At 52.7% G+C, this 22,745-nt stretch overlaps 8 protein-coding genes across 8 annotated transcripts; 6 read left to right on the top strand and 2 right to left on the bottom strand.

Annotated features, from left to right (window-relative positions):
* Window positions 1-526: 526 nt before the first annotated feature.
* BO80DRAFT_451711 (cytochrome P450) lies at window positions 527-2,412 on the top strand (the record flags this gene model as incomplete). The annotated part of the gene is made up of 4 exons (XM_025721895.1): window positions 527-708; window positions 760-1,533; window positions 1,616-2,115; window positions 2,219-2,412. The coding sequence occupies 4 exons, from the start codon at window positions 527-529 to the stop codon at window positions 2,410-2,412; spliced, it is 1,650 nt and encodes a 549-aa protein (XP_025579684.1).
* Window positions 2,413-3,680: 1,268 nt separating this feature from the next.
* On the top strand, window positions 3,681-5,572 carry BO80DRAFT_440940 (cytochrome P450; the record flags this gene model as incomplete). Its single annotated transcript, XM_025721161.1, has 7 exons — window positions 3,681-3,873; window positions 3,927-4,056; window positions 4,105-4,299; window positions 4,355-4,506; window positions 4,558-4,805; window positions 4,852-5,123; window positions 5,176-5,572. 7 exons carry the CDS (start codon window positions 3,681-3,683, stop codon window positions 5,570-5,572), a joined length of 1,587 nt encoding a protein of 528 aa, XP_025579683.1.
* An 83-nt stretch (window positions 5,573-5,655) lies between these two features.
* Window positions 5,656-6,497, top strand: BO80DRAFT_135434 (uncharacterized protein). Its single transcript, XM_025713627.1, has one exon. The coding sequence runs from the start codon at window positions 5,896-5,898 to the stop codon at window positions 6,334-6,336; it is 441 nt and encodes a 146-aa protein (XP_025579682.1). The 5' UTR covers window positions 5,656-5,895; the 3' UTR covers window positions 6,337-6,497.
* Window positions 6,498-7,057: 560 nt separating this feature from the next.
* Window positions 7,058-11,543, top strand: BO80DRAFT_421418 (NACHT and TPR domain protein). Its single transcript, XM_025718595.1, has 2 exons — window positions 7,058-7,465; window positions 7,522-11,543. The coding sequence occupies exons 1-2, from the start codon at window positions 7,097-7,099 to the stop codon at window positions 11,323-11,325; spliced, it is 4,173 nt and encodes a 1,390-aa protein (XP_025579681.1). The 5' UTR covers window positions 7,058-7,096; the 3' UTR covers window positions 11,326-11,543.
* A 9-nt stretch (window positions 11,544-11,552) lies between these two features.
* BO80DRAFT_135287 (uncharacterized protein) lies at window positions 11,553-12,587 on the bottom strand. The gene is made up of 3 exons (XM_025713626.1): window positions 12,015-12,587; window positions 11,860-11,917; window positions 11,553-11,810 (listed from the first exon to the last, which is right to left on the bottom strand). Exons 1-3 carry the CDS (start codon window positions 12,439-12,441, stop codon window positions 11,780-11,782), a joined length of 516 nt encoding a protein of 171 aa, XP_025579680.1. The 5' UTR covers window positions 12,442-12,587; the 3' UTR covers window positions 11,553-11,779.
* Window positions 12,588-12,815: 228 nt separating this feature from the next.
* BO80DRAFT_421416 (U4/U6-U5 snRNP complex subunit SNU23) lies at window positions 12,816-14,005 on the top strand. Its single transcript, XM_025718594.1, has one exon. It carries the CDS (start codon window positions 13,152-13,154, stop codon window positions 13,800-13,802), a length of 651 nt encoding a protein of 216 aa, XP_025579679.1. The 5' UTR covers window positions 12,816-13,151; the 3' UTR covers window positions 13,803-14,005.
* Window positions 14,006-14,123: 118 nt separating this feature from the next.
* BO80DRAFT_345516 (uncharacterized protein) lies at window positions 14,124-16,793 on the bottom strand (the record flags this gene model as incomplete). Its single annotated transcript, XM_025715328.1, has 4 exons — window positions 14,124-16,077; window positions 16,126-16,235; window positions 16,310-16,606; window positions 16,668-16,793. The coding sequence occupies 4 exons, from the start codon at window positions 16,791-16,793 to the stop codon at window positions 14,124-14,126; spliced, it is 2,487 nt and encodes an 828-aa protein (XP_025579678.1).
* A 10-nt stretch (window positions 16,794-16,803) lies between these two features.
* Window positions 16,804-20,802, top strand: BO80DRAFT_451706 (histidinol-phosphate transaminase; the record flags this gene model as incomplete). Its single annotated transcript, XM_025721894.1, has 5 exons — window positions 16,804-16,806; window positions 17,636-18,861; window positions 19,362-19,456; window positions 19,524-19,686; window positions 19,779-20,802. The coding sequence occupies 5 exons, from the start codon at window positions 16,804-16,806 to the stop codon at window positions 20,800-20,802; spliced, it is 2,511 nt and encodes an 836-aa protein (XP_025579677.1).
* Between the last annotated feature and the right edge of the window lie 1,943 nt (window positions 20,803-22,745).

Genomic DNA, 22,745 nt, shown 5'->3' with positions numbered 1-22,745 from the left:
GGACGCCTGCAACTGTCATCTGCAGCCCAGGACCAGATCCCATTGGACTATCGGGCAAACAAGGCGGGTAGAAGGTCATGTTAGACTAGTACTATGTAGTACTATCCTGGAGGTCGGTAGGTACTTTACCCTGGAGCCAGTGATAGAAACCCCGGGGACAAACTCTTACTGCGACTAATATCTTCCGACTTCTACCATTCCCATGATTCTACAGGGAGGACCGGGGTTCATTGGAGACTAGTCAGTCGGGTGAGAGGGTGTCAAACTAAAGTTCACAGCCCCCGTGGAGCCCTGGCCACCATGGACATGAGCGGCCGCCATGCATGCATGAAGCAATCTGTTTCCATTCTGCCTTGCTGAAAGTTGGCCCTCCGAGTCTGCCCATACCGTTGTGTGCGGCCGAGCCGCCTCAAGTCCGAGACAATGAGGGCCAGGCTTAGCGGGCGGGAACGGGCTGGCTAAATAGCTCCTGCAGCCAGTGACGAGATCACTGGCGAGACTGACTGGGACTTCGACAAGAAACATAATGTTGGCGGTATTCTTTTTCGGTGTTGCAGCTGCAACTGCGTTAATGTTCTTCATCCTGCGTGCCTGCATCGCGGACAAGACCCTCTCTGCGGGCCCACGCACCGTGCCCTACTCGATACCTTTCATCAAAAGCACCTTATCATTCGTGTTTGATGGACCTAAATTTTTCCGCCAGGCCTCGTAAGTTGTCTATTCACCTCCCATTGGAGCCTCATGCTGAACAGCAGACAGCCGATTCTGTCAGAACCGGTGGCCCCTCCGCGTGAACCTGGTAAACGATGAGGTTTACCTCGTGCAAGGGCAGAAAAACATCTTGTCCGTCTTCAGCAACCCAGGGCTCACCGTGACCAGAGCCTATGGCCTTGTCCTCAAGCACTGCTTCGGAATGGACCAGAAGGCCGTGGATGTCTACGTTTCTGACACTTCGGGCTCGCGGCCACGACCCATACCCGGGAGTAACATACCACTCAATCGCCGCGTAAGCTATCACACCCACGAGAACCTTATCCAAGGCCTCCTTGGAAGCGGACTTGGTCCGACCATGGAGCGGTTGGATGCATCCCTATATGCATCACTGGACAAGGCCGTTCCGATATCTCCCAGCTGGACTTATAAGGATGATCTGACGCAGTTCTTTGAGGACCATCTGGGAGCAGCTATATTGAACGCCCTATACGGTCCGCTCTTATTGGCAGAGAACCCGGACTTCAATCGAAAGCTGTGGCAGTATGATAAGCATATTATGGCTCTGGCCAAACGCTTGCCGGCCTGGCTGATCCCGGGCGCCTATCGGCTGCGGGATGAACTGCTTCGTGCAATCATGAAGTGGCACCAAAGGGCCACTGAGCTTTCAACCGCAACGCCAGACAGGCCCAAAGCCAGCCAGGGTGAGGCTGACCCTCACTGGGGCTCGGCCATGATGCGCGAACGAAATCGGATGCTGTTGAGGATCGACGGGCAAGACCTTCAGTCGGTGGCTTCCACCGATCTGGGCTTTATCTGGGCGTATGTGCGACCGTTTACCGTTTTCCATCCGTTACCAGTGAAGCTCATGCTGACATGCGTATCACTGTCTTTGTTGACTCAGCTCCATCACAAATGTCGTCCCATCCACTATGACTCTTTGCACCCACATGTACAGTGACAGTTCCCTTGTGGAGGAACTTCGTTCCGTTCTGCGTCATTGCCTCCAGCCAGGAACTGAATCATTGCAGCTTGACATGGAAAAGATTGGCAAGCAACCGCTGTTACTCTCCATGTATGCGGAAACCCTACGATTTGGGGTTCAAATTCATATCCCCCGGTGCTCGCCTCATCAACCCTTAGCATTGGGGGGTGAGACCATCCAGTCTAACAAACTGGTTCTCATCAACACAGCGCTGGCGCACACTGACGAGGAGGTCTGGAACACCAAAGACGGACAGTATCCGCTGGATACGTTTTGGGCACGGCGATTTCTCATCGATCCGGCTGACCCAGGTAGCGGACCCCTGAAACCTTCCTCTTCTTCATCGTCTTTTGCCAAGGATCGACAACCAACCGATTCAAAGACATCCCGGGAGGATTTCACCGTACAAGGACTGGAAGGTATCTAGATACCTTACGGAGGTATGTTAATGTGCAAAATCAGCGCATCGCAATGGCATACGAGCTATCGGATACATCCTGAACCCAACTAATGTGCTCCTAGGAGGACAGCATGCGTGTCCAGGCCGGCTGCTAGCCAAGCGGATTATGTTGCTCACCAGTGCCATGATGGTCACTATGTTTGATGTGGAGCTTCTGACTCCAGCGTCAACCCTGCGCTTCCAGTCCGGTCGATTTGGATTCGGGGTCCGGAAGCCAGTGGCACCGGTGCCCTTTCGCATCCGCCGTCGTTATTGAGCACACGTGGGTCGCAAACGGTCGGACAGAGTTTGGTTGAATAGCCTGCATCTCTCTTCTTCTGTTAAGTCGATATGCGATCAGACCGGCTTGTTTGTGATCTTATATATCGAACCTAACATTCTATTCTCTATCCTGGGACAGATCCTCTTATCAATTGGCCGAGAATCCGCGTCTCATTCTCTGGAGCTCTGTGTATGATACTGAGAGCGAAGTGAGTGTGATGGGAATGCTTTTGCCTGCTCAGTTTCCGTAACGCAGCCTCGTTGAAGGCTGTCGAGCTCTCCTCTCCCATAGTATTCTGGAGAAAAGTATCGGGAGGCACAGCCATGTTCTACCGCGATCGCGTGGAAGAGTTCTATCCCGGGAATAAGAGTGTTTCTTCCGCAGTGCAGGCAGTGCCTGAGGCGACCAAGAGATCCCATCATGTGACACCCCAATCATCTCCCATCATCTCCCATCATCTCCCCATCTTCTGCCATCCTCTCTCATCTCTGCATCTCAATCCCGTACCAATCTAGGTGGCAGCCCATTACGCTACCGTGTTTTGCAGCTGATTAGTATGGAGCACGTCTGATTTGTCCGCAGAGACCTCCTGCATCAGTCCACAAGTATGCTGATCCTCACTGGGTTGAGTCCAATTGACCCCGCTCCCATAGCTGCTGCTGAGGACAGCTGAGGATGTGCCCCAAGTGCCCCCCCTTTATCCTCCCTCCAAGTCTTAACAGGAAGTATCCATGCTACAACAGCCAGTATGGATCCTATTTCAACATGCTATCATTTAGAACTCGTCAGTCAGATTCGAGGGGCAGCCTCCCCATGTGAAGCACTGCGAGATCACCGCTTGCCACTGTTCACCGGCACCGGACAAGGATACAGTATCGTGCATTGCTAGCGTGCGTATTGAGACGGCTCGTCCCCGCCACTCGCCCAGCTGAATGTCGAATTATGGCCTCTGATCAGAATCGTCTTTCGCCATTGCGAACTATTCGACCAATGGATACCCTGCTACTGGATACGTCCTGCCACCATGGTGTATCCTTCTGACGCTCAGCGGTGTTATCGCTGCACCTCTGACCTACACGGCTTGCAGGGGGCGATAGTGTGATGCACAAGCCCCTCTCGACCCCGCAAGATACATGCTTCCAACATCACTGAGACGAGTCCATGCCGTGGTCTCCCATGGTACTTAGGGCGAGAGCTTTCCTCGGGGTTCACCGTCTGCTATTTTCATCCGAAACGAATCTACTGACGGAGTACCAAACATCATGTCCTTTCTAGTGAGAGCCATCGTGGCCCTCGCTGGCCTTTACGTTCTCAAAACTTTCTTGACTCGCAAGAAGTTTCCTGCGCCCCTTCCTCCCGGCCCTAAACCAAAGCCGATCATTGGGAACTTGCGGGACCTCCCACCTTCAGGCGAGCACGACTGGTTGCATTGGTACAAGCACAAGGAACTTTATGGTTCGTAGCCCTAACACGATGTCCGGTGATACAGGCTAATCTAATCCTCCTAGGTCCCATCAGCTCACTAAGCGTCTTTGGAGAGACTCTCATTATTGTCAACGATGCACAGATTGCAGTCGAGTTGTTGGAGAAGCGTTCTGTTATATACTCGGACCGTCCGAGCGGACATTTTACTGAAATGTTGGCATGACACTACCCAAGCCCAGGCCGTCGCTGACAGTAGTCTAGGGCTGGCTTCGGAAATGTTCTCACCACGAAGAACAACAATGATTACCGTGTTCGGGCTCAGCGGAAGCTATTCCGCCAACAAATTGGTTCGAACGCCTCCGTTGCGCGTTTCAATCCTATTCAAGAGGCCGAGGTGGGCCGCTTTCTGGTTCGGGTGCTTGATAACCCCGGGGACCTACGAGACCACATACGGAAGTAAGATCGCGCCACAAGTCTCTCAGTGATACCAGTAGCAACTGACTGCATCCAGGGAAGCCGGTGCCATCATCCTGAAGCTCGCATACGGATACACTGTTGAGCCACATGGGCGCGACCCATTGGTTGACCTTGTGAACCAGGCGATGGCGGACTTTGCTGAGTCCATTCTCCCGGGGACTTGGCTCGTGGATTTCCTCCCCAGTCGTATGCAATGTCCTGAACCCCAATACAAGCAGACGCTAACACGACGAGTAGTGCAATACCTTCCGGTCTGGTTTCCAGGCGCCACATTCGCACGCACAGCAGAAGCCTTCAGAAAAGTCGCTCGAGCCTGGGGCAGCCAGCCATACGAATTCGTTAGGCAGCAGATGTCCCAGAAAAACTACACGCCATCGTACGTTTCTGGTCTCGTTGAGCAGAATGGGTTCCCCGTGCCGGGCTCACGGGAGGAAAATGTCCTCAAGTGGTCTGCATCGGCGATATTCGGTGGGGGATCTGACACGGTGAGTACCACGCGACCGTTACAATCATATTTTTAACACCTACTAGACCATCTCTACGATGGGCGCTCTCTTCCTCGCAATGGCCATCTACCCGGATGTGCAGCGCAAAGCACAGGAAGAGATTGATCGTGTCGTCGGAACGGGGCGTCTTCCTGGCTATGCCGACCGGGACAACCTTCCGTACATCAACGCCATGGTCAAGGAGTCCGTCCGCTGGCACTCGGTGATCCCGATGGGAGTTGCCCACGCATCGATGCAAGACGACATATGCGAGGGCTACTTCATCCCGAAGGGATCTCAAATCCTACCCAACCAGTGGTGAGCCCCCTCCTTTTCTCTTCACCAACCCCATCCTAAACAGCACCCCCAGGGCGTTCACCCACGACCCAACCGTCTATTCCGATCCAATGGCCTTCAAGCCCGAACGCTTCCTAGCTTACGACGATCACGTTCCCGAGCGCGATCCTCACCTGCTAGCCTTCGGGTTCGGCCGTCGCGTCTGTCCCGGCCGAACACTAGCAGATTCAAACATCTACCTAAGCCTCGTACAGTCGCTGGCCGTATTCCGCATCACCAAACCCATCAAAGACGGCAAGGAGGTCGACTTGAGGCTGGACATCCTGCCGGGCGTGATCAGTCACGTAGCGCCTTACGAAGTGGACATCAAGCCTCGAAGTGCGCAACATGAGGCGCTGATTCGGGCCGTGGAGACCCAATACCCATGGGAGAAGGGTCACGCGGAGGAACTTAGTCAGGTGAAGTGGTGATGGATCTCCAGCCTCACATTCGGGTCCCCGGGAAGCGCGACGGTTAGGCAGCCAAGACAATCCCAAACTAGGTAACCATCGCGGCAACGGCAGCGTCAGCGTCAGCGTCAGCGTGACCCCGGCCCGCCGGCGCATCGTGACACAATGACTCAATTCTTCCTCAACCCGTATTCCACGAACAAATAAATAAGCAAATCCCCCTAAATACTCACCCCCATCCGATCCCAAGCACTACACTACACCTCCTTCCATCTTCCTCTTCCCCATCCCATCTCCATCTAAATGACCACAACAATACAGCCCAACAAACCAACCCCAACACAATGACCTTCACAATGACCATACCAATAATGCCAACAACAACAACAACAACAACAACAAGACCACCAAGAACCACCCTCCCCCGCTCCCAAAGAAGCTTCGACACCGATATCGCGACCCTCGAAGCCATGATCTCGGAACTAGGTTCGAACCCGGTCCCTACTTTTCCTTCGGGGAGGGAGAGAAGTGGTAGGCGGGGGAGTAGACGGGATGTGGAACGTACATGTATAAGTACTAGTGCAGGTACAAGTGCAAGTGCAAGGGGGTGTGGAGATGGGAGTGGCGGTTACAGCTACAGCTACAGCTACAGCTGCAGTGAGAGTGAGAGTGAGAGTGAAAGTGAAAGTGCAAGTCAGGAGTCAGTTGAGTGGAGATTTTCTGATGAGGATAGATGTGAGGGGTTAGGGATGGAGTGGAGGAAGGGGAGGGGAGATGGGGTTTGAGGTTGATTCTTGTGCTATTGGGGTGTGGGCGTTGTTGTAGTTCATCTTTGATTGTGGTTTGGAGTTGAATTGGAGTGCTTTGGGGTACTAGGCGTTGGGAAGATGCTTTGGTGATTTTGTTGATTAGGTGAGGGAATTAGGGGTCACTTTTGGTTTACTGTAGGGAGGGTATCTGAGCGTTTTCGCTACGGAGTGTCTGCGGTAGAGATACCAGGCTCGTTAATCATTTCGATCGTTGAAGGTTATATCCAACAGCTGCCAGACTATATCCGTTTGACCTAATTCCAAAAATCCACCCCAACTAATCATTCCGCGGGCCAATCATCCTCGGCTAAACATACCGCACCAAGACATCCTGAGGCTGAAGGAAATGACATCCGCATGGCCTAGGATCGATTGCAGCCCAATGGGCCCAATCGTGGCCCTGGCTTGGACGACGCACCAATCAAACACGCCCGACTGCGGTCCGGCTTTCAGCTGGGTGGAGCGGATCGACCGAGAGAGATAATCGGCCCCTCCTTCAAGGGTCTGGTTCGTATTCATCCCGCCCTAGCTGAAGAGAAGTAAGATCGAGATGGGATCAGTCGGTTCGGTGCCGGCTGATTCGTTGGAAATGACACTATCCAGGACACTAAAGTAGCCTTGTCGGACCATGTGGTTAATGTCAGCTTTGCTTTAAATAGGATGGCTGTCCCTCCATATCAAACAAACTACTCCGTATAGTATGGGCTAGTGGGGATCCAGAAAATTAGTGATCATCATGGCTGGTCCGAAGAATCAAATCCCCGCCATCTACGACCGGGCAATCAAAAAGTACCGCGACATCACCGACGAGTCTCTCGACGTCGAGTTCCTGGCAAAAATCCAAAATGTCGACGATCTGATGAGCGAGATCGATGCCAGAAATGCGAAATTCAGCGAGTTTCGTGAGAAGCGCGGGGTTTTGTTTGATGTTCTCAAGACAGCCCTAATTCCCGTGGAACTGTTTGGGAATCTTGCCGCGGGAGGCGCTTCCATGGTATTTCCTCCGAGCAGTTTGGTTTTTGGTGCGGTCACGTACTTGATGAGTGCTGCAAAGGGTGTTTCCACCTCGTATGATGCCATTCAGGATTTGATGGCGACGTTGAAGGTACACCATCTTATTGCTACCAGCAAATAAAGTAGGGTGGATTCTGAACAGTATAGGACTTCACGATCCGACTCAAGGCATACAGTCAGGAGTTCATCTCTGACGCCCTGAGCGACAAGCTCAGCGACATCCTTGTGACGCTCATCGAAATCTTTGCTCTGTCGACCAAGACAATTCGCCGCGGTCGGCTGCTCAAATTCACACGCAACTTTCTCCTCGGAAACAGCGATGCTCTACAAGCAGCGATGGGTAAGCTGGACAAGCTTACAAGTGTAGAGGCTCGTCTTGTCGGCGCTGAGACGTTGACTGAGTCGAAACGGACCGGTCGCGTCGTCGACGATATCTCAGTGACTGTTACTAGCACCAACACCACCGTGATGGAGACCGGGATGACAGTCAACCAGATGAGCTATCAGGTCAACGAGGTTCACGAAATGCTGAGTACGCTTGTTGTTTCAGCAAACGAGGGTATGCCAGAAAGTCCGGAAGATCGCGAAAAGTCGCTTCAAACATTAATCAACAAGATCCTCCGGCCATCAAAGACTGATTCCGCTCAGGACTGGTATGAGAAGATTAACAAGGCTCGGATCCCAGGGACAGGCGACTGGGTAAGGAACGAGGATATCTTCCAGGGCTGGCTTGATAGGGAAACGCCCATTATCTTTGTTTCCGGTAACCCTGGCGCAGGCAAGTCGTACCTCTCGACAAACATCATCAGCTTGCTTCGCGAACAGTATCCGCAGGGGTCTGAGAGTACATCACTAATCTCCGTGGGGTACTTCTTCTTCAAGGATGACAATCCCGACACGCGCTCGATTCATTTGGCATTGCGGGATCTCGCCTTCCAAATCAGCAAGAGTGACCCCGTGTACCGGAAACATATTGTGACGATCGAGCAATACGAGAGGATCAGCAGCCTGGAGAGTGCATGGCGCCTGCTATTTGTGGATTACTTCCTGAAGAAGCCTGGCGTTGACAGCAGTGTCTACATACTCCTGGATGGTGTGGATGAAGCCTCGGATGAAGAACGAAAAATCTTTCTCAACCTAGCAAAAGATCTTTACGATGCCCCGGAAAAAGCTCGTCTGCAGCTGGCTGTCGTGGGTCGTCCCCATATCAGTGACCAGTTGTTGGAAGGTCTTGAAATAGAGGTCCCAACCATCCATGTTACGACGCAGAAGAACTCCAGCGACATCAACCAGTACATCCATGCGAGCATCAAAAAGTCAGTTGTCCTTCGAAGGGTATCGACGAAATTGCGCCAAGAAGTAGTTGAGAAATTGTCTGCCGGGGCTGAGGGTATGTTTCTTTGGGTCAATCTCATGTTGCAAGAGTTGGTGAAAAAGCGAAATGAGAGCAGTATTCGGAGAGCTCTGGACGATCCTCCCAAAGGCCTCAAGGAGATCCTTCGCCATGTTCTTTCCAACTTCTCCATGAGCTCCAGTGAGGAGGAACTCGAGTATCTCAACGAGATACTACCATGGGTCACTTGCTCCCAGCAGCCGTTAACACTCGGCCTGATCGACGCAATACTCAAGTTGAAATCGCCAGAAGGGGATGGAATGATCTACCTCGAAGGTGCTCTTCGTCGACAGTTCGCTTCTTTCTTCACTCTCGACCGGGAGGATGGCCTCACGACGGCGGAGTTGCAGAACATGTCGACGAAACCTGCCATTTTCGATGGGTCTGATGACGAAGCGGATGGGGATGAGGAGGCCTTTGAAGATGTTGAGAATTTCACCGATTTCAACTCCGACTTGCAGACTACTACAGTCACCTTCTGCCATGCCTCCATTGGCGATTTCTTCCGTGACGAAACAGAGAGCAAAGTGTCCGCCGGGCAAGGTCATCTTGCAGTTGGTGTGAACTATCGCGAAGCCAAAGCTCACGTCCTCAAGACCTTACTACGAATTTTTGCTGACAGCGAGTTTTCGGAAAAGGCTGGTGATTCAAGAAAGATGCTCATCTATGCTGCGGTGACCTGGGTCCATCATCTTCTTACCACCTCCCCATCCGATTGCTCGCTTGAGGACAGGACAGAGATTGCAAAGCTGCTGCTAATAGTTTTCAGGTCCGAAGAAGTAATCTCAGGGTGGAACGGTTATCGCAGCTGGGTTTCAACAAATGCCAGCATCCAAGCCGTCCGGCAGTGGTGGAAACATGACGAGGTTGTCATGGCCCTCTCCGATGATGAACGAGAATTCATATCATCTACTGAAGAAGACCCGATAACGACATTCAAGCCAGTGGTCATGTTTTGTGCCAAGCAATGGTTGTGCGAAAAGAGGTGGAATGTCTCTCCATTAGCTGCCGTGGTCTGGAGCTACCAGAGCCTGAACAAGGGCAAAGAGGTTAACTTCTTGGAAACCTTCAACCCCAGTGCTGAAGAGCTTATCGAAGCTGCTGAGTTTGGCGATTTGGAGAAGACCGCTCTGCTGTATCGACGATGCGCAATCGCTCTTCGGGAGGTCGGGCACTACGATACGGCTCTGGAGTATTTCACGAAGGCATTGGAGCTGGATCCAGACGAGTGGATTACTAAAAGCGGCATGGCGATCACGTATACACTGCAAGGCCAATACCAAAAGGCGATCGAAGTGGACGAGGAAGCCGCAAAGAAGATTTCAGAAGAGATCCAACTAGATCCGGAGAATGACGACCTCCAGCTGGGCCTCCATACTATTCTCGAGCGTATGGGCGACAGCTACAAGCAGCTAGGTGATCTGGAGAAACGGTTCAAGAGTTTTGTCAAGGCGTACGAGTGCATGCCATACTGCAACACGTGTATCAATGCGCTTCTCGAACATCATAATAGCCACCAGGATCACCAAGCCACAATTGATTTGCTTGCTCAGCTGGCGGACACCATGGTACCAGATGAGGACTACTCGCGGTTGACCCAGACGGTCTGGTTAAACTCCGACTGTGAAAGTCATTTTTTCAGCTTTGCCCTGGATGCCGCATTGGCCACAGGGACCCTCAGCCTGATGGTTGAGTCTTGGCGGCTTGCAGCAAAAGCGGCTCGCAAAGCGTTGAAAACGGTGACTGCGGCCAATATCGAGCTGGGCCTTGCTCGCATCTACAGCGAGTTCATGCATGACCAGGAAAAGGCTGTGAAACGGTGGGAAAGCATCATAAATACCTATGCCTCGTCCAAGGATGAGACCGAGATCGGTATCATCAAGCTGCAGGCTTCATACCGGCTCGCCCAACACTACCTCTCAGAAGCTGTGAATGCCGGGGTCGGTACGCCAGAGGCTGAAGAGGCGGCGACAAAATTAGAAAAGCTTGTGATGCAAGCCAAGGGTGGCAGTAACCCCCTAACATTCGTCCTGCAGACCGCAGCGGCCCTCTCTCTCGCTGTATACCACCGCTTAAAAGGACAACAAACGGAAGCCCGCGCTCTCGTTAGGCCATCCATCAAACATGGCATCCACATATTGTCCGATGATGATCCTGAAAACGACCTAGTGGGTCTGTTGGATCTCTTGACTGCACTACTCGCTGCCAATGACACGAAAAACATTATTGCCGTCGCCTATGCCATGGGCTCATATGAGGGAGAGGAGCCGGACGAACTCGAGATGTGGTCGTGCGATGGACCATGCCATCGAGACTGGCCAAATGGCGATGGCTTTTCGCTCTGCACCATCTGCTTCGATACATTCTGCCAGGACTGTGTGACAATGGTAGCCGACGGGACCATGGCCATCAATCGGTGCAATTCTAACCATGCCAAGAGCTTTGTCTATGTACCTCCACGGCCGAAGAAGGTCGGCAAGGGATCAATGCTGGTGGATGGCGAAGAAATGGATTTTGAGGCTTGGAAGAACTTGCTGAGGAAGGAGTGGGGTGTCTAATTTGACTCAATGCGAAGCTAAGCGAAGCAGTGCCAGTATTTGATTTCATGCCTTAGGTGAAGCATGTCCGATTATATATTAAAGATCATATAGCCCTCCCCGTACCTAAGGCTTCTAAGGGAGTCCTGCCTTCGAGCGCGCATTTCCATGATGTGACGGGAGCCGTTACATCTAGGTGTGCAGGGGAGAAGTCCATGGGTTTGGAGGTCGTCGTGGGTACTAGGGAGTAAACCCAGCACACCGCATAAAACGAATTTGTAGAACGTAGTAGCAGCCCGCTGCTACTGAGATAAAAGAGATCGTATCTAGCCCATCACTAACAGGGCGAGGGAATGCGCGGCAAAAGGCGAAGTCAGGCATGCGTAGGCAGCACAAGCACAAGCCCATGCGATAATGGTGGTGTAGATGGTGTAGATGGTGTAGATGGTGTAGATACGTGCGAACCAAAACGTCTTTATATCACTACAACTTCATGGTGAAATAATCTGCCACAGTCAGCCCAAGTATGGTGTCCGATCCCCCAAGGCAGCGCACCTTGCACCCAAAATCCAAAGCAAGTTGATGCAGAGAAAGATCAGGCCATGGATCAAGACTGCACGTAGGTCAGCTTACCAGCTTTCATGAACACAATTCACAGTGCAGGAAGCCATTCATTATAGGCGGAGATAAAAAGTTGGACTCCAACAGACCTTCCATCCCCAAAGATCTCATCAACTCCAAGCGGCCTCGTTTCTTCAGCCAGATAGGAAACGGGTCCTTGTGACAAGTTCGGCCTTCTATGACCAAGCAGCCACCCGGTAACTGAGTGCACTCAAGGTGCCGTCTTCTGCGCTCCATGATTCCCCGGATCCTCTTATTGCAGAACGCCTCGTCCGTCCGAAACGAGCATTTCTCCATTGGACATTCCAGTTTCCGTTCGAAGCGCTCGACAAACCAATCAACCTTCAAGTGGACACCCGTGTAAACGAGGGAGTAAAAGTGGCGACAGGTATGTTTCAATGCCAGAGCATCTGGATAAGTGAGAAATCTGGCGATATGCAGGTGTAGCTCCGTAGGTAGATTCATCAGCTTATGCTGAGGCGCCCGTGAGGTCTGCTGGAGCAGAGCAGACTCCATTGTATATCCCTGTTGGTAAATGATGTATATGCAGAAGTAACAGAATCCAAAAACAGTCTATTGGGGGCAAGGAAGCTATCAATGAATGAACGCCGAGAGATAGTTGAGGTGCCTGATGGCAGCCAGCCACTTCTAAGTAAGGTAGATCAAGTGCTCAGGTGATTGTTATGTTGCGCTAGTTGAGCTTAATTGCTGCCTAGGCGCTCGAAATAGATTGTGAATCAGACGGCGTGGCTAATACGAGACTAGGCGAAGTGTTTCGGTTGCCGGCGTCCTAGATGGGAGATCTAAGATGAGGGACGTTAGAGAACCGCCTGTGTCCTGCCAGAGTGAGCTGAACAATCCATCAAGAAGATCCAAAGCTCGTAAAAAAACTCTATATTGTGAATTGGTTTGTCTCAGCCCGTGGCAGGCAAGAATCACCACACGATCAGCAGCGGATGGTTGAGGGGGTTGGAGGTCGGGGGTCGGGGGACGATAAGCCAGGCAGCCGACAGCTGATCCGGGGATGTCCTGCAGTTCGTCCCCGCTTTAGCCACCGCCTGCCGTTTCCACGGGCGGAATCTAAGCCATCGGCTTTTCGCCTCCAGTATCGGGAACCGAGCATCGAGCTTAACAGCACCGTCGATACCGCAGCGCATCCTCCACCTATATATCAGTCCCACTATTTCCTCCCCTTCCAGTACCCATAAGGTGCAACCGTCGACGCCATGAGCAACAAAGGATCCGCATACGGAACGCCCTCATCAGACACAGCCTTCCGCAAAACATGGGATCGAGACGAATACGCCAAAAAGGCCGCAGATGATGAGGCCAAGAGAAAGGAGGAATCAAAGGCCCGCTATGAGGCCAAGCTGTTAGGCAAGAAATGGCATGCGCCGGTGGACTACAGCAGTCTGGAGGCTACTACATCGCGCAAACAGCGACTTGATGTCGCGTCCATGGTTGGCAAGACCACCATTGTTACCTCGGGATCGGCAGTCGGAAAGAGAGGACGTGGGGCTGGTTTCTACTGTTCAGATTGTGACCTTACGTTCAAGGACAACTTGCAGCTTGTGGAGCATTTGAACAGCAAACAGCATTTGATCGCGACCGGTCAAAGCGGCGAGGTTACTCGTGCCACCGTCGAAGATGTGCGGGAGCGACTACGGATGCTGGCCCACCGAAAACGGGTTCAAGAGGAAGAGGAAAGACGAGCTTGGCAGCTGGATCTGGGTGAGAGACTCAAAGAGCGAGAAGAACAGGACGCCAAAGAAAGGGAGGAGAAGAGGAGGAAGAGAAACGAGAAGCGCCGCAAAGGCGGCGATGGAATCAAGCAGGAGGAGGACAGCTGGGAAGGCCGGCTAGGAATTATTGCATAGACAAGCGCGCTCTAGCTTGGATATATGCATGGTCTACATCAGAGGGATGGTTCATGATGGCTAAAAGCTGCAGTATACCCATGGCGTTTGGTGCTTGAATTTTTGTCAAACCGGAGGTTCTCTTTCTGTCCAAGCGGATGTATAAATTTCATTGTCACATCAAAAGAGCAGAAAATCCATATGCATATACCGACCGCACCGTGGCCAAGTGAGATTGCTGCGAAAATATCGTACCACTGATAACACGAGATGAAACCAAGTACCTATCCAATGCCCATTACCCGACCCGCAGACTCCTAGAAGATAATCCAAATCACCCGCTCAATCCGTGCATTCAATGCCTTCTAGTGTACGCATAGCTCGAGCCCCCTCCCTCTCAAACTGGCTGACCACCCGCTCGCACTCGCGCTTCAGCTTCTCTTCTCCATTCCTCGCATTCCACTTAATCCATTCCTCAACGGTCATTTTCTTCTCGGGGCTGGTCAACTCGCCTCTGGCATTGCTCAGAAGGCCGTTGAAGTCGATGTTTTCCTTGTCACTGGTCCCAGCCACGAGAATCCCGTCAATGTCGATGGGAGTCCATGGATGGGATGTGTTGAAGGAGCCCTTATTAGGCACTCGTTTTGATGGGGAAGGAGTACTGGCCGCAAGTGGGATTCGAACTGCGCGCTTAGAAGGCGATGATACTGGCGCCCGAGACACAGATGGTTTCAAAGACGGGGGTTGGTTTTCGGCGTCGGATGATTGCGGTGACAGTGAAGGAGTGCTCTTAGAAGGCGAGGGAAGAGGGGACACTGTAGCAGGTTCGGGTCTCTCCTCATGCTGATGGCCATCTTCCGGCGCTGTGTTGACTTGAGGGCTTCGTGATTCTGCAAGCGACTTGGCGTATTGCTTCTCCCTGGGGATATCGCTGTATCTTTCCGCTGTCTTTGGAGGCACTCTGGATGACCTGCGTCGAGCAGACTGTTGATCGGGGGTCCGCTCTTGGGGCTTTTCTTCCTCAATCTGTGGCGGGATATCAGAATCATGTTCTGGTTCACTAGTCTTAGCGGGAGCCTTGTCGTTGTTCGACTCCACATTATCTTTTTGATCTGCTTGCTTTGACTTCCTCTGCTTTTCCGTTGAAGCCTTCCTTTTCACCTTCTTCTTAATGTCCTTATCACTCGCTCCTGCACTGGCATCCAGCTCTGGAACCCTGGCGGGGATTTCCACGGAAACGAACGATTCATGATGATTGAAATCATTTGCAGCACTAGCCGTAATTTCAGGGTCTGGCTGCGTGACACGCTGGGGTGGTCCTTGAGGAGTCACTTCAGGGCTGCTCTCTTGAACCTTGTCGGAAGTCCTTGCGCTTTGCCGTTTGCTTGTGCGTCTGGGCTGCTGCGCCTCTTCGACAGGTGGCTTCGGCTCCGGAACCTGTTCGGGTTCTTGGTTCAGATCCTCCTGTGGCTCGATCTCTGCACTGTGTTCCACCGCGGCGTTTGGCGGCTCTGGGGCCGCCTTGACCTTCTTCTTGGATTTGGACTTTTTTAATGGTTTAGGCAGGGGCTCTTCGCTTGGCGCTCGGCTGGGTATCTCGTGTTCAGGGTCGACATCCATTGCTGCGTCGTGCTCAGAGTTGGTGGGAATTTCAGTGATGGACGGGGCCCTCGAGGTGACCGATTCTGTAGATATCTTTCGGCTTTTGGACGTTGTTTTCTTCTTGGTTCCGCGGCTCTTCTTCGGCTTTTCTTCTTCGACAGGAGCCTCCTCTACTTGGGCATCTCCCGTCACGGCCTCCAATCCGTGATCATAGTCCTGCTGCTGTGTACTGTTGCGTGACTTGGTGGCTCTCTTCTTTGCCGGAGGTTCAGGCTTTTCGGCGGTATCTGCGCCGACCAGTTCTGCCTCATCTCTCTGCAGCTCCTTGCTTGTTCTCTTCTTCCCCCGGGTGCGTTTGGTTTTCGTAGGCTCAGGTTGGATGTAATCGGCGGTATCGACATCCATCTGACTCTCGCTCTCCACAGGTTCTTCTTTCTTTGATTTCGTTGCCTTGGACTTTGATTTGGAAGACTTCTTTGAAGACTTGGTTTTTGTGGTCGACTGGGACAGGATGCTTTGGTCACCTGGGTCGTCCAGTTCAGGGACTGGTGCTTCCGATGCGGTAGATTGAGTGGAAAGGCGGGAAGCCTTCGAAACCCGGGGCTTTTTGGACCGAGAGCTTTTCCCTTTCTTGCCGGGGGGTCTGGCAAAGACGAAGAAGGAACAATCCGACGAGCGACGATAGTGCTCGTCACTGATCAAATCAGTGATAGTAGAAACGGAAGGGGCGACGTGAACTTACAATGGATCATCCTTAGGCTCCCATCCATCCAAAGACAGTTTACAATAAGGGCAGGTGGCCAAGTCATCGCTCTCCTCGTTTGGACAAAAGTACCACCCACCTTCAACCATCTGTAATGCGTCGCGACAATTAGAATCCAAATCCATAATGCTGAAAGCTGGCACAATGAAGCGGCTGGATTTACCTTATCTGACTGACACAGCCAGCCTCGTTTTCCATCATGTGGCCATGACTCGCCAAAGGTGGCTTGCCTGGCTTGCGCTATCCGCTCGCCTGTCGGATCCTCAATCTCGGCTGGGTTGGAACTGTGTTGCTGGATGTCCATCATGATCGCCCAGCCACAGTCTTTGGTGTGCTTCAGATGCTCTGTGATCGGATTGTCATCTTCCTCCCAACCATCCAGCGCTCTCCGACATAGGAAGCATGTTGTATTGTCGGGGTTTGTTTCGTAAGGATTATAGAAGAAACCGGCGTGCGCAAGCTATGTCCATGCTTTATCAGTAACTGCGTGTTTGTCAGGATATCAGGCGCAAACCAAATACCTCAGCGGGAGATGGCCGGCTATGCGGCCAAGCAACGGGTTTCGCAGACTTCGCGCTGGACGACCTGCGTTTCTCCGGGTATAACACCCGATCGAAACTGGCAAGACGAGCAGCAAATGTCTCCATTTCCTGGGCCATGGTTGGGAATAGTCTCAGGGCATCAGGATCAATAACCGGGGGAAAAATCAGTCCGTCATCTGTCTAATCGCGGGGATTGCTAGTCGAGGCGAGCGCCCGCCCTCCGTGTTTACGGCCTTGTTTGGGTCTGTCTCCGGAACGCGCCGCGGAGAAACGATGCCACGTGACCCGTATGATGTGGCTTGACTCTTTGCGGGATCGTGGCGGAGTCGGGCACTTTCCTCATCCGGGGCCCGAATGCCCGAATGGAGCAGGCCGAGAACACCTGCCGAAGTGTACGGAGTACGTCAGACCCTCTTTCCCCCGTCCTCGATTGTCGAGCCATTATTGTTGTTGCCCGTCGAGTGGAATTCCATCCCCCCTTCTCCCTAGACCTGTGCCCATCTCTACCTCCCACCCCATCTTTATCGCCTTGGAATTATGGTTTGAGGTTTCAGATGCTTCTTGAACTGGTCCACAATTACAGCCCTCGCTGTGCTCAACTTTCTTTTCCCTCGGTGGAATTGCGACAATGCGCCAAGCTACTGTAAGATGTGCCGGACTGTTTGATCCAAGAGGTTGCATCGCCCATCGGAGACTAATGGATGTCTTGCTAGACCTTCCTTTTGAACCCTAACCCAGGTTACGTGCGCCTGCGTTCAATCCATCCGTCTCTTCCACGGCATGCGCGACTTCCAGCTTCTTTCCGCTCATTTTCGGTCGATTCCAATGGCTTACCCTCACACTTGAACCGTACATCCTCCTCCACGGTCATAAGCTCGCAATCGAATCCCGCCGACCGTGGTCTCCTCTTGCCCTCGTCTTCCGCGTCCTTTTCTACCTCATCACAGCGGTCGGATCCTGGCGACTGGGATGCGAATCCGGATCTATCCATTTCCGCTTTTTCGGAGTTACCTTCAAAGGACTTTGGTGTCAACCAACATATGATAATCAACCAGGAATTCAAGGAAGCCTTGCGTCAGATTTTATGGCAGTTTCGAGCGCCGATTCGGTACGCGTTTGCTTATGGATCCGGCGTCTTCCAGCAGACAGGCAGTGCGCCTGGCTCCAACCAATGCCACCCGTCGGCCCCAGCAGCCATTAAAAACATGCAACAGGGTCAAGGCAAAATGATTGATTTCATCTTCGGAGTGTCCTACTCCCAACATTGGCACTCCTTAAACCTGGGTCAGCATCGCGACCATTACTCTGGTTTAGGCTCCATGGGATCTTACATGGTGTCCCAAGTGCAGGATAAGATTGGCGCGGGCGTGTACTTCAACCCCTACATCACTGTGAACGGCACACTTATCAAGTATGGGGTCGTGAACCTGGACACATTATGCCGGGATCTCAGCCAATGGGATACCTTGTATCTTGCAGGACGGCTGCAAAAGCCGGTCAAGATCTTGCGTGACCACCCGAAGGTGCGCCTTGCGAACCAGATTAACTTGCTGTCCGCTGTCCGAGTAGCTCTACTACTTCTGCCAGCTGAATTCACCGAGTTTCAACTGTACAGTACTATTGCGAGTATGAGCTACATGGGTGATCTTCGCATGGCACTGCCAGCGGAAGACCCCCGCAAGGTGAACAACATTGTCTCTTCGCAGATGGCGAACTTCCGGCGACTGTATGCACCACTTATCGAGAACCTTCCAAATGTTACATTTAACGACAGGCGTTGCACCGAGGGCGATTGGATCGATGATCCCGATGCAAATGTTCGCCTCACTCAGGATATGGACCCGGTAAAGCGCGGCAATATGGTTCGCCGTCTTCCCGAGTCTTTCCGTGCGAAGCTGTACTTTCAGTACCAAACGCGCTATCAAATTCCACGGGCGGAGTTTGACAAAATGATGAAAGAGAACAATGACACCTCCGACTTAGTACGTCGGAGACAGGGTGGGCCATTTGAACAGCGTATTGCTGATGACAAGAACCTCACGACCGAAGTGCAGGCTGCAATCTCGAAGACCATCCGCTGGCCCAGCACCGTTCAATCGGCCAAGGGACTACTCACGTCGGGAATAGGCCGAACCTGGCGCTACCTGCGAGAGAAGCAAGATAAATACAAGAAGTCGGGCAAAAACGCCAGCACTTCCTCCGACGCTCCTGCGAACGATTCCAAGCAAGAATAGAAAATTGCAGGTGGGTTCCGCCGTCACGCTTATGACTGAAGCATCTTTGTCCGATCCAGACCCCGGAGGCATGGGAAACCCTAGACATCTGTCCGAAGGCATTTGAGGCGTTGTTCTTTTCGGCATTGGTAGTACATGTGTAACTAGTATATCTTCTTGAGAGTCCTCTACGATCAAATCAAGGACCACAGCAGTATATAGAAGGGCCTGGAGCATTACATTAAAAACTAGAGAGAGGGAATCAAAATTGTACTATAGTATTAGTGGATAATGTTCTGAGTCACCCCTCTATTTGCCTGCCTATGGACGCATTTCCGCAGTACCTGGAGCCACTCCCGCCGACACCGGTTGTTCCGCCGATAGACTTCCCCGCCACCGGCGACTCCCCGCCCATTCTTTCTTCCACCCCCACGACGAACTCTCGCTCATTGCACACCAGTCTGACAGGATGGCTACCAGAAACTCCCCCTTCGATCTCTCCAAATGCGCGCGCCCTAACATCCTCAAATTGCAGCCTTACCGTTGCGCCAGAGAGTGAGTGTGCCCCCGCCGTGTCCCGCCGACCAAGGTCGAACGAACTAATGAGTCAGTGACTACAAAGATGATGGGTCGAACATTTTGCTCGATGCCAACGAGAACGCTTACGGCCCTGGTCTTGCGCTGAACTCTGAAGGTGCATTGGAGAAGTCTACAGTGACGGGAACCTCGACGGGTGCTTCCAAGCCAGAGATTGATCTCCTGGGTCTGAACCGTTACCCCGATCCGTAAGTGTCGCCCGTACTACGTCCTTTTCCTACCTCTTAATGGGCTGCGGTATCCAATTGTATCACTCATACTAAGTGAAGTTGTCTTCCAGTCACCAGATCGAGTTGAAAAAGCTTTTCTGCCAACTGCGCAACACCCACACCCACACCCAGAAGGACCTTGGGCCTGAGAACCTCTTCGTTGGTGTCGGATCGGACGAGGCCATCGATGCGCTACTGAGATGTTTCTGTGTTCCTGGCAAGGATAAGATCCTTACCTGCCCTCCCACATATGGCATGTATGGAGTCAGCGCACAAGTGAACGATGTCGAGATTGTGAAGGTGCCTCTGGACGTTAACAATGACTTTCAACTGCAGCCGGAGAAGATCAATGAGGCGCTCGCCGCTGACCCGTCGATTAAGATGGCGTATATCTGCTCACCTGGTAACCCCACGGCGAACCTGATCAAGAAGTCTGATATCCTGAAGGTGCTTGAGCACCCCACATGGAACGGAGTGGTGGTTGTGGATGAGGCGTACATTGACTTTGCCCCGGAGGGCTCCAGTCTCGCGGAATGGGTCACGGAATGGCCCAACCTGGTGGTCATGCAGACGCTGAGCAAGGCCTTTGGCTTGGCAGGTATCCGATTGGGTGTTGCGTTCACCAGCCCTCCGATTGCGACCCTCCTCAACAGCCTCAAGGCGCCCTACAACATCTCCAGTCCTACCAGTGCGCTTGCCACGGCAGCACTCTCCCCGACCAACCTGGCCGTTATGAGGAAGTACCGGGAGCAGATTATTGCCCAGCGGAACCGCTTGGTGCAAGAGTTGCCCAAGATCCCGGGTATTGGCCGTTTCCTTGGCGGCCAAGAGGCCAATTTCCTTTTGGTCGAACTACTAGATAAGCCAACCAACGAGGGCGGCAAGCCTAGCAATGCGACTGCCTTGGCCGCTTACGAGGCCATGGCCGAGAAGAGGAGTGTTGTGGTGCGGTTCCGTGGAAAGGAACTCGGATGCGAGGGCTGCCTGCGTATCACTGTAGGAACCGAGCAGGAAGTCACCAAGTTCCTGCAGGAACTGCGCGTGGTGCTGCACGGTATTCTCAACGGAGAGACCATCCAATCTCTGAGAGATTAAGATGAGCCCGAACTAGGCTTATCACCCTGGCTAGTCTAGACCTCCTGGGCCTTTGATTGTACATTTCGCGCACCGGTTATCGTAAATTAGACATAGATCGAGACAATAATAAAAGTCGGGTCGTTTTATCATTAGAGGAGGAGAATGCTCCGGAGTGTGCATGGATCTGCTTGCTTATGGGCCTGGACTATCTGTCTTTGCTCCCTGGCCACTGGCCTCGCCTGCATTTGGGGGTGCCTTCGGCATCGACCGGTCGGGACGCCGACATATCGCCTACGATGGAGTCGGCGCCGACCGTAGGGAGAATACGGCTTATCTATGTACAGAGTTTGAGGGGATCCATGATCTGACCATCCATGGTCAAACGCAAGCCAGGGAAGAACGAATCAGGCAGCGACGGAGATGAAAGGTCTATAGACATTGTTGCTTTTTCCCGGTGTACTGTGTACGCACACATATTGTGGACTTACTATTGCATATCGCTTTGGATATGCGCTCACGTGGCCGGAGTGATTCGGTGCCCAAACAGTCCCATGCGTCCTGGATACGGAGCATACTGGATGTTCAGCACAGGTCACTATGATCTCAGGCGGGAGGGGAAGGAACGGAAAGGGAAATCAATCCATCGCCCACCACGTGGAAGTGCCCCAGGCAGCGGAGGGGGCAACTGTAAGAACTGGTAATCAATCATGAAACTTTCGGACGGGCTCCGTTTTCTCCGGCTTTGTCCCCCTTTCCCTTGCCCAGATCGGTTGTAGTGTGAACTAACCCAAGGTTCGTGCGCCCCCTCTTCCCCATGTTACTGTTGTAGCTCGGCCCAGCTAACGTACGCTGTCAGACTCTCACTATCATCCTGGCCTGGCCAGACGCCCTATCAGGAGCTTATCTTTCTCCGCTGCTGCTCTCACGTCCATTCGATTTCCCAGGGATGCCATGATTGGCGTTGACCGGGGAGCATCGACTGATCGTCGGCCTGTCGCCGCGGATAACCACTCCACTCACCAACAGTCAGCTTGTCTCGATGGTTCGACCTTACCCCGATGACTGATGACGCTGGAAGACTGTCCACGACTCGGGGTACTAGGCTCGAGTCAGCTGCAAATTTGGTGGCAAACCCCATATCACAAGCAATCTCGTGAGCGCAACGATGGCTTCGTATCCGTTCATCCCGTCATGCCAACTCATTGGCCGTTTTAGACGCCCTGGTTGATCTAGGCACCAGTCACTAGCTCTTTCCCTTACTCTATCGCCTCTTTCTGGCTGGTCCACGCTCAAATTGTCTTCCCATCTTCTCCGGTGCTCACCCCCATTATTTCACGCACCAGACCCAAGGCTCAATGACCACTTCCGGCGCCCACCGTTCCCGTCGACGTTATCTTCCGTTTCCCAGCGAAGTTTATCGGGCGCCATGACCCGTAGGCCCATCCTTAGTTCAGCGTACCCTCGCTACCATGAGCCTTAATATATTATGGTTTACCGTTAGGATCATAGTGCCGGTGACAGATGCCTCCGCGTGTTATCTCTACCGCTGTTTGTTGCGGCGCTCATCGCGCGACCTGGTCGCAAAATCCATCCCACACCATCGACCTACTGTTTGAGACTGGCTTGCTATATTAACTTATACGTCAGAACGGCGGTGTACTTGGTTTTACCTCATCTTTTACTCTGATACACGGTCTAAAGTGGACAGCTTGGGGGAAGCCCGAAGTGCCGCCCATAATTGCGCGAATACGCTCCTTTCCGGTTGTCACTGCTGTCACTAATGCTGCACTCACCATCGCGGTGATATTGGCGCTTACTGAAGGGCAACCACCTGCAGCAGGACACCTTCCGATCGCCATCCACACCTGCCTCGGGTCTCGTCAAGATCGATACTGAGACTCTCCGGCTCCTCTAAGCGGCCTTCCCCACACCGACTACGGAGTAAGGCACGTGCCTATCTT

Source organism: Aspergillus ibericus (assembly GCF_003184845.1).
Source record: "Aspergillus ibericus CBS 121593 unplaced genomic scaffold BO80scaffold_3, whole genome shotgun sequence".
Taxonomy (NCBI): Eukaryota; Fungi; Ascomycota; class Eurotiomycetes; order Eurotiales; family Aspergillaceae; genus Aspergillus; species Aspergillus ibericus.
This window is presented reverse-complemented; position numbering and strand designations above follow the sequence as displayed.

Coding starts and splice junctions, on each gene's coding strand:
- BO80DRAFT_135434 (XM_025713627.1), top strand. CDS start 5,896: ATGACCTTCACAATGACCATACCAATAATGCCAACAACAACAACAACA.
- BO80DRAFT_421418 (XM_025718595.1), top strand. CDS start 7,097: ATGGCTGGTCCGAAGAATCAAATCCCCGCCATCTACGACCGGGCAATC. Junction 7,466..7,521: donor ATTTGATGGCGACGTTGAAG/GTACACCATCTT, acceptor TGAACAGTATAG/GACTTCACGATCCGACTCAA.
- BO80DRAFT_135287 (XM_025713626.1), bottom strand. CDS start 12,441: ATGGAGTCTGCTCTGCTCCAGCAGACCTCACGGGCGCCTCAGCATAAG. Junction 11,918..12,014: donor GAGATCTTTGGGGATGGAAG/GTCTGTTGGAGT, acceptor ACCTACGTGCAG/TCTTGATCCATGGCCTGATC. Junction 11,811..11,859: donor CTTTGGATTTTGGGTGCAAG/GTGCGCTGCCTT, acceptor TGACTGTGGCAG/ATTATTTCACCATGAAGTTG.
- BO80DRAFT_421416 (XM_025718594.1), top strand. CDS start 13,152: ATGAGCAACAAAGGATCCGCATACGGAACGCCCTCATCAGACACAGCC.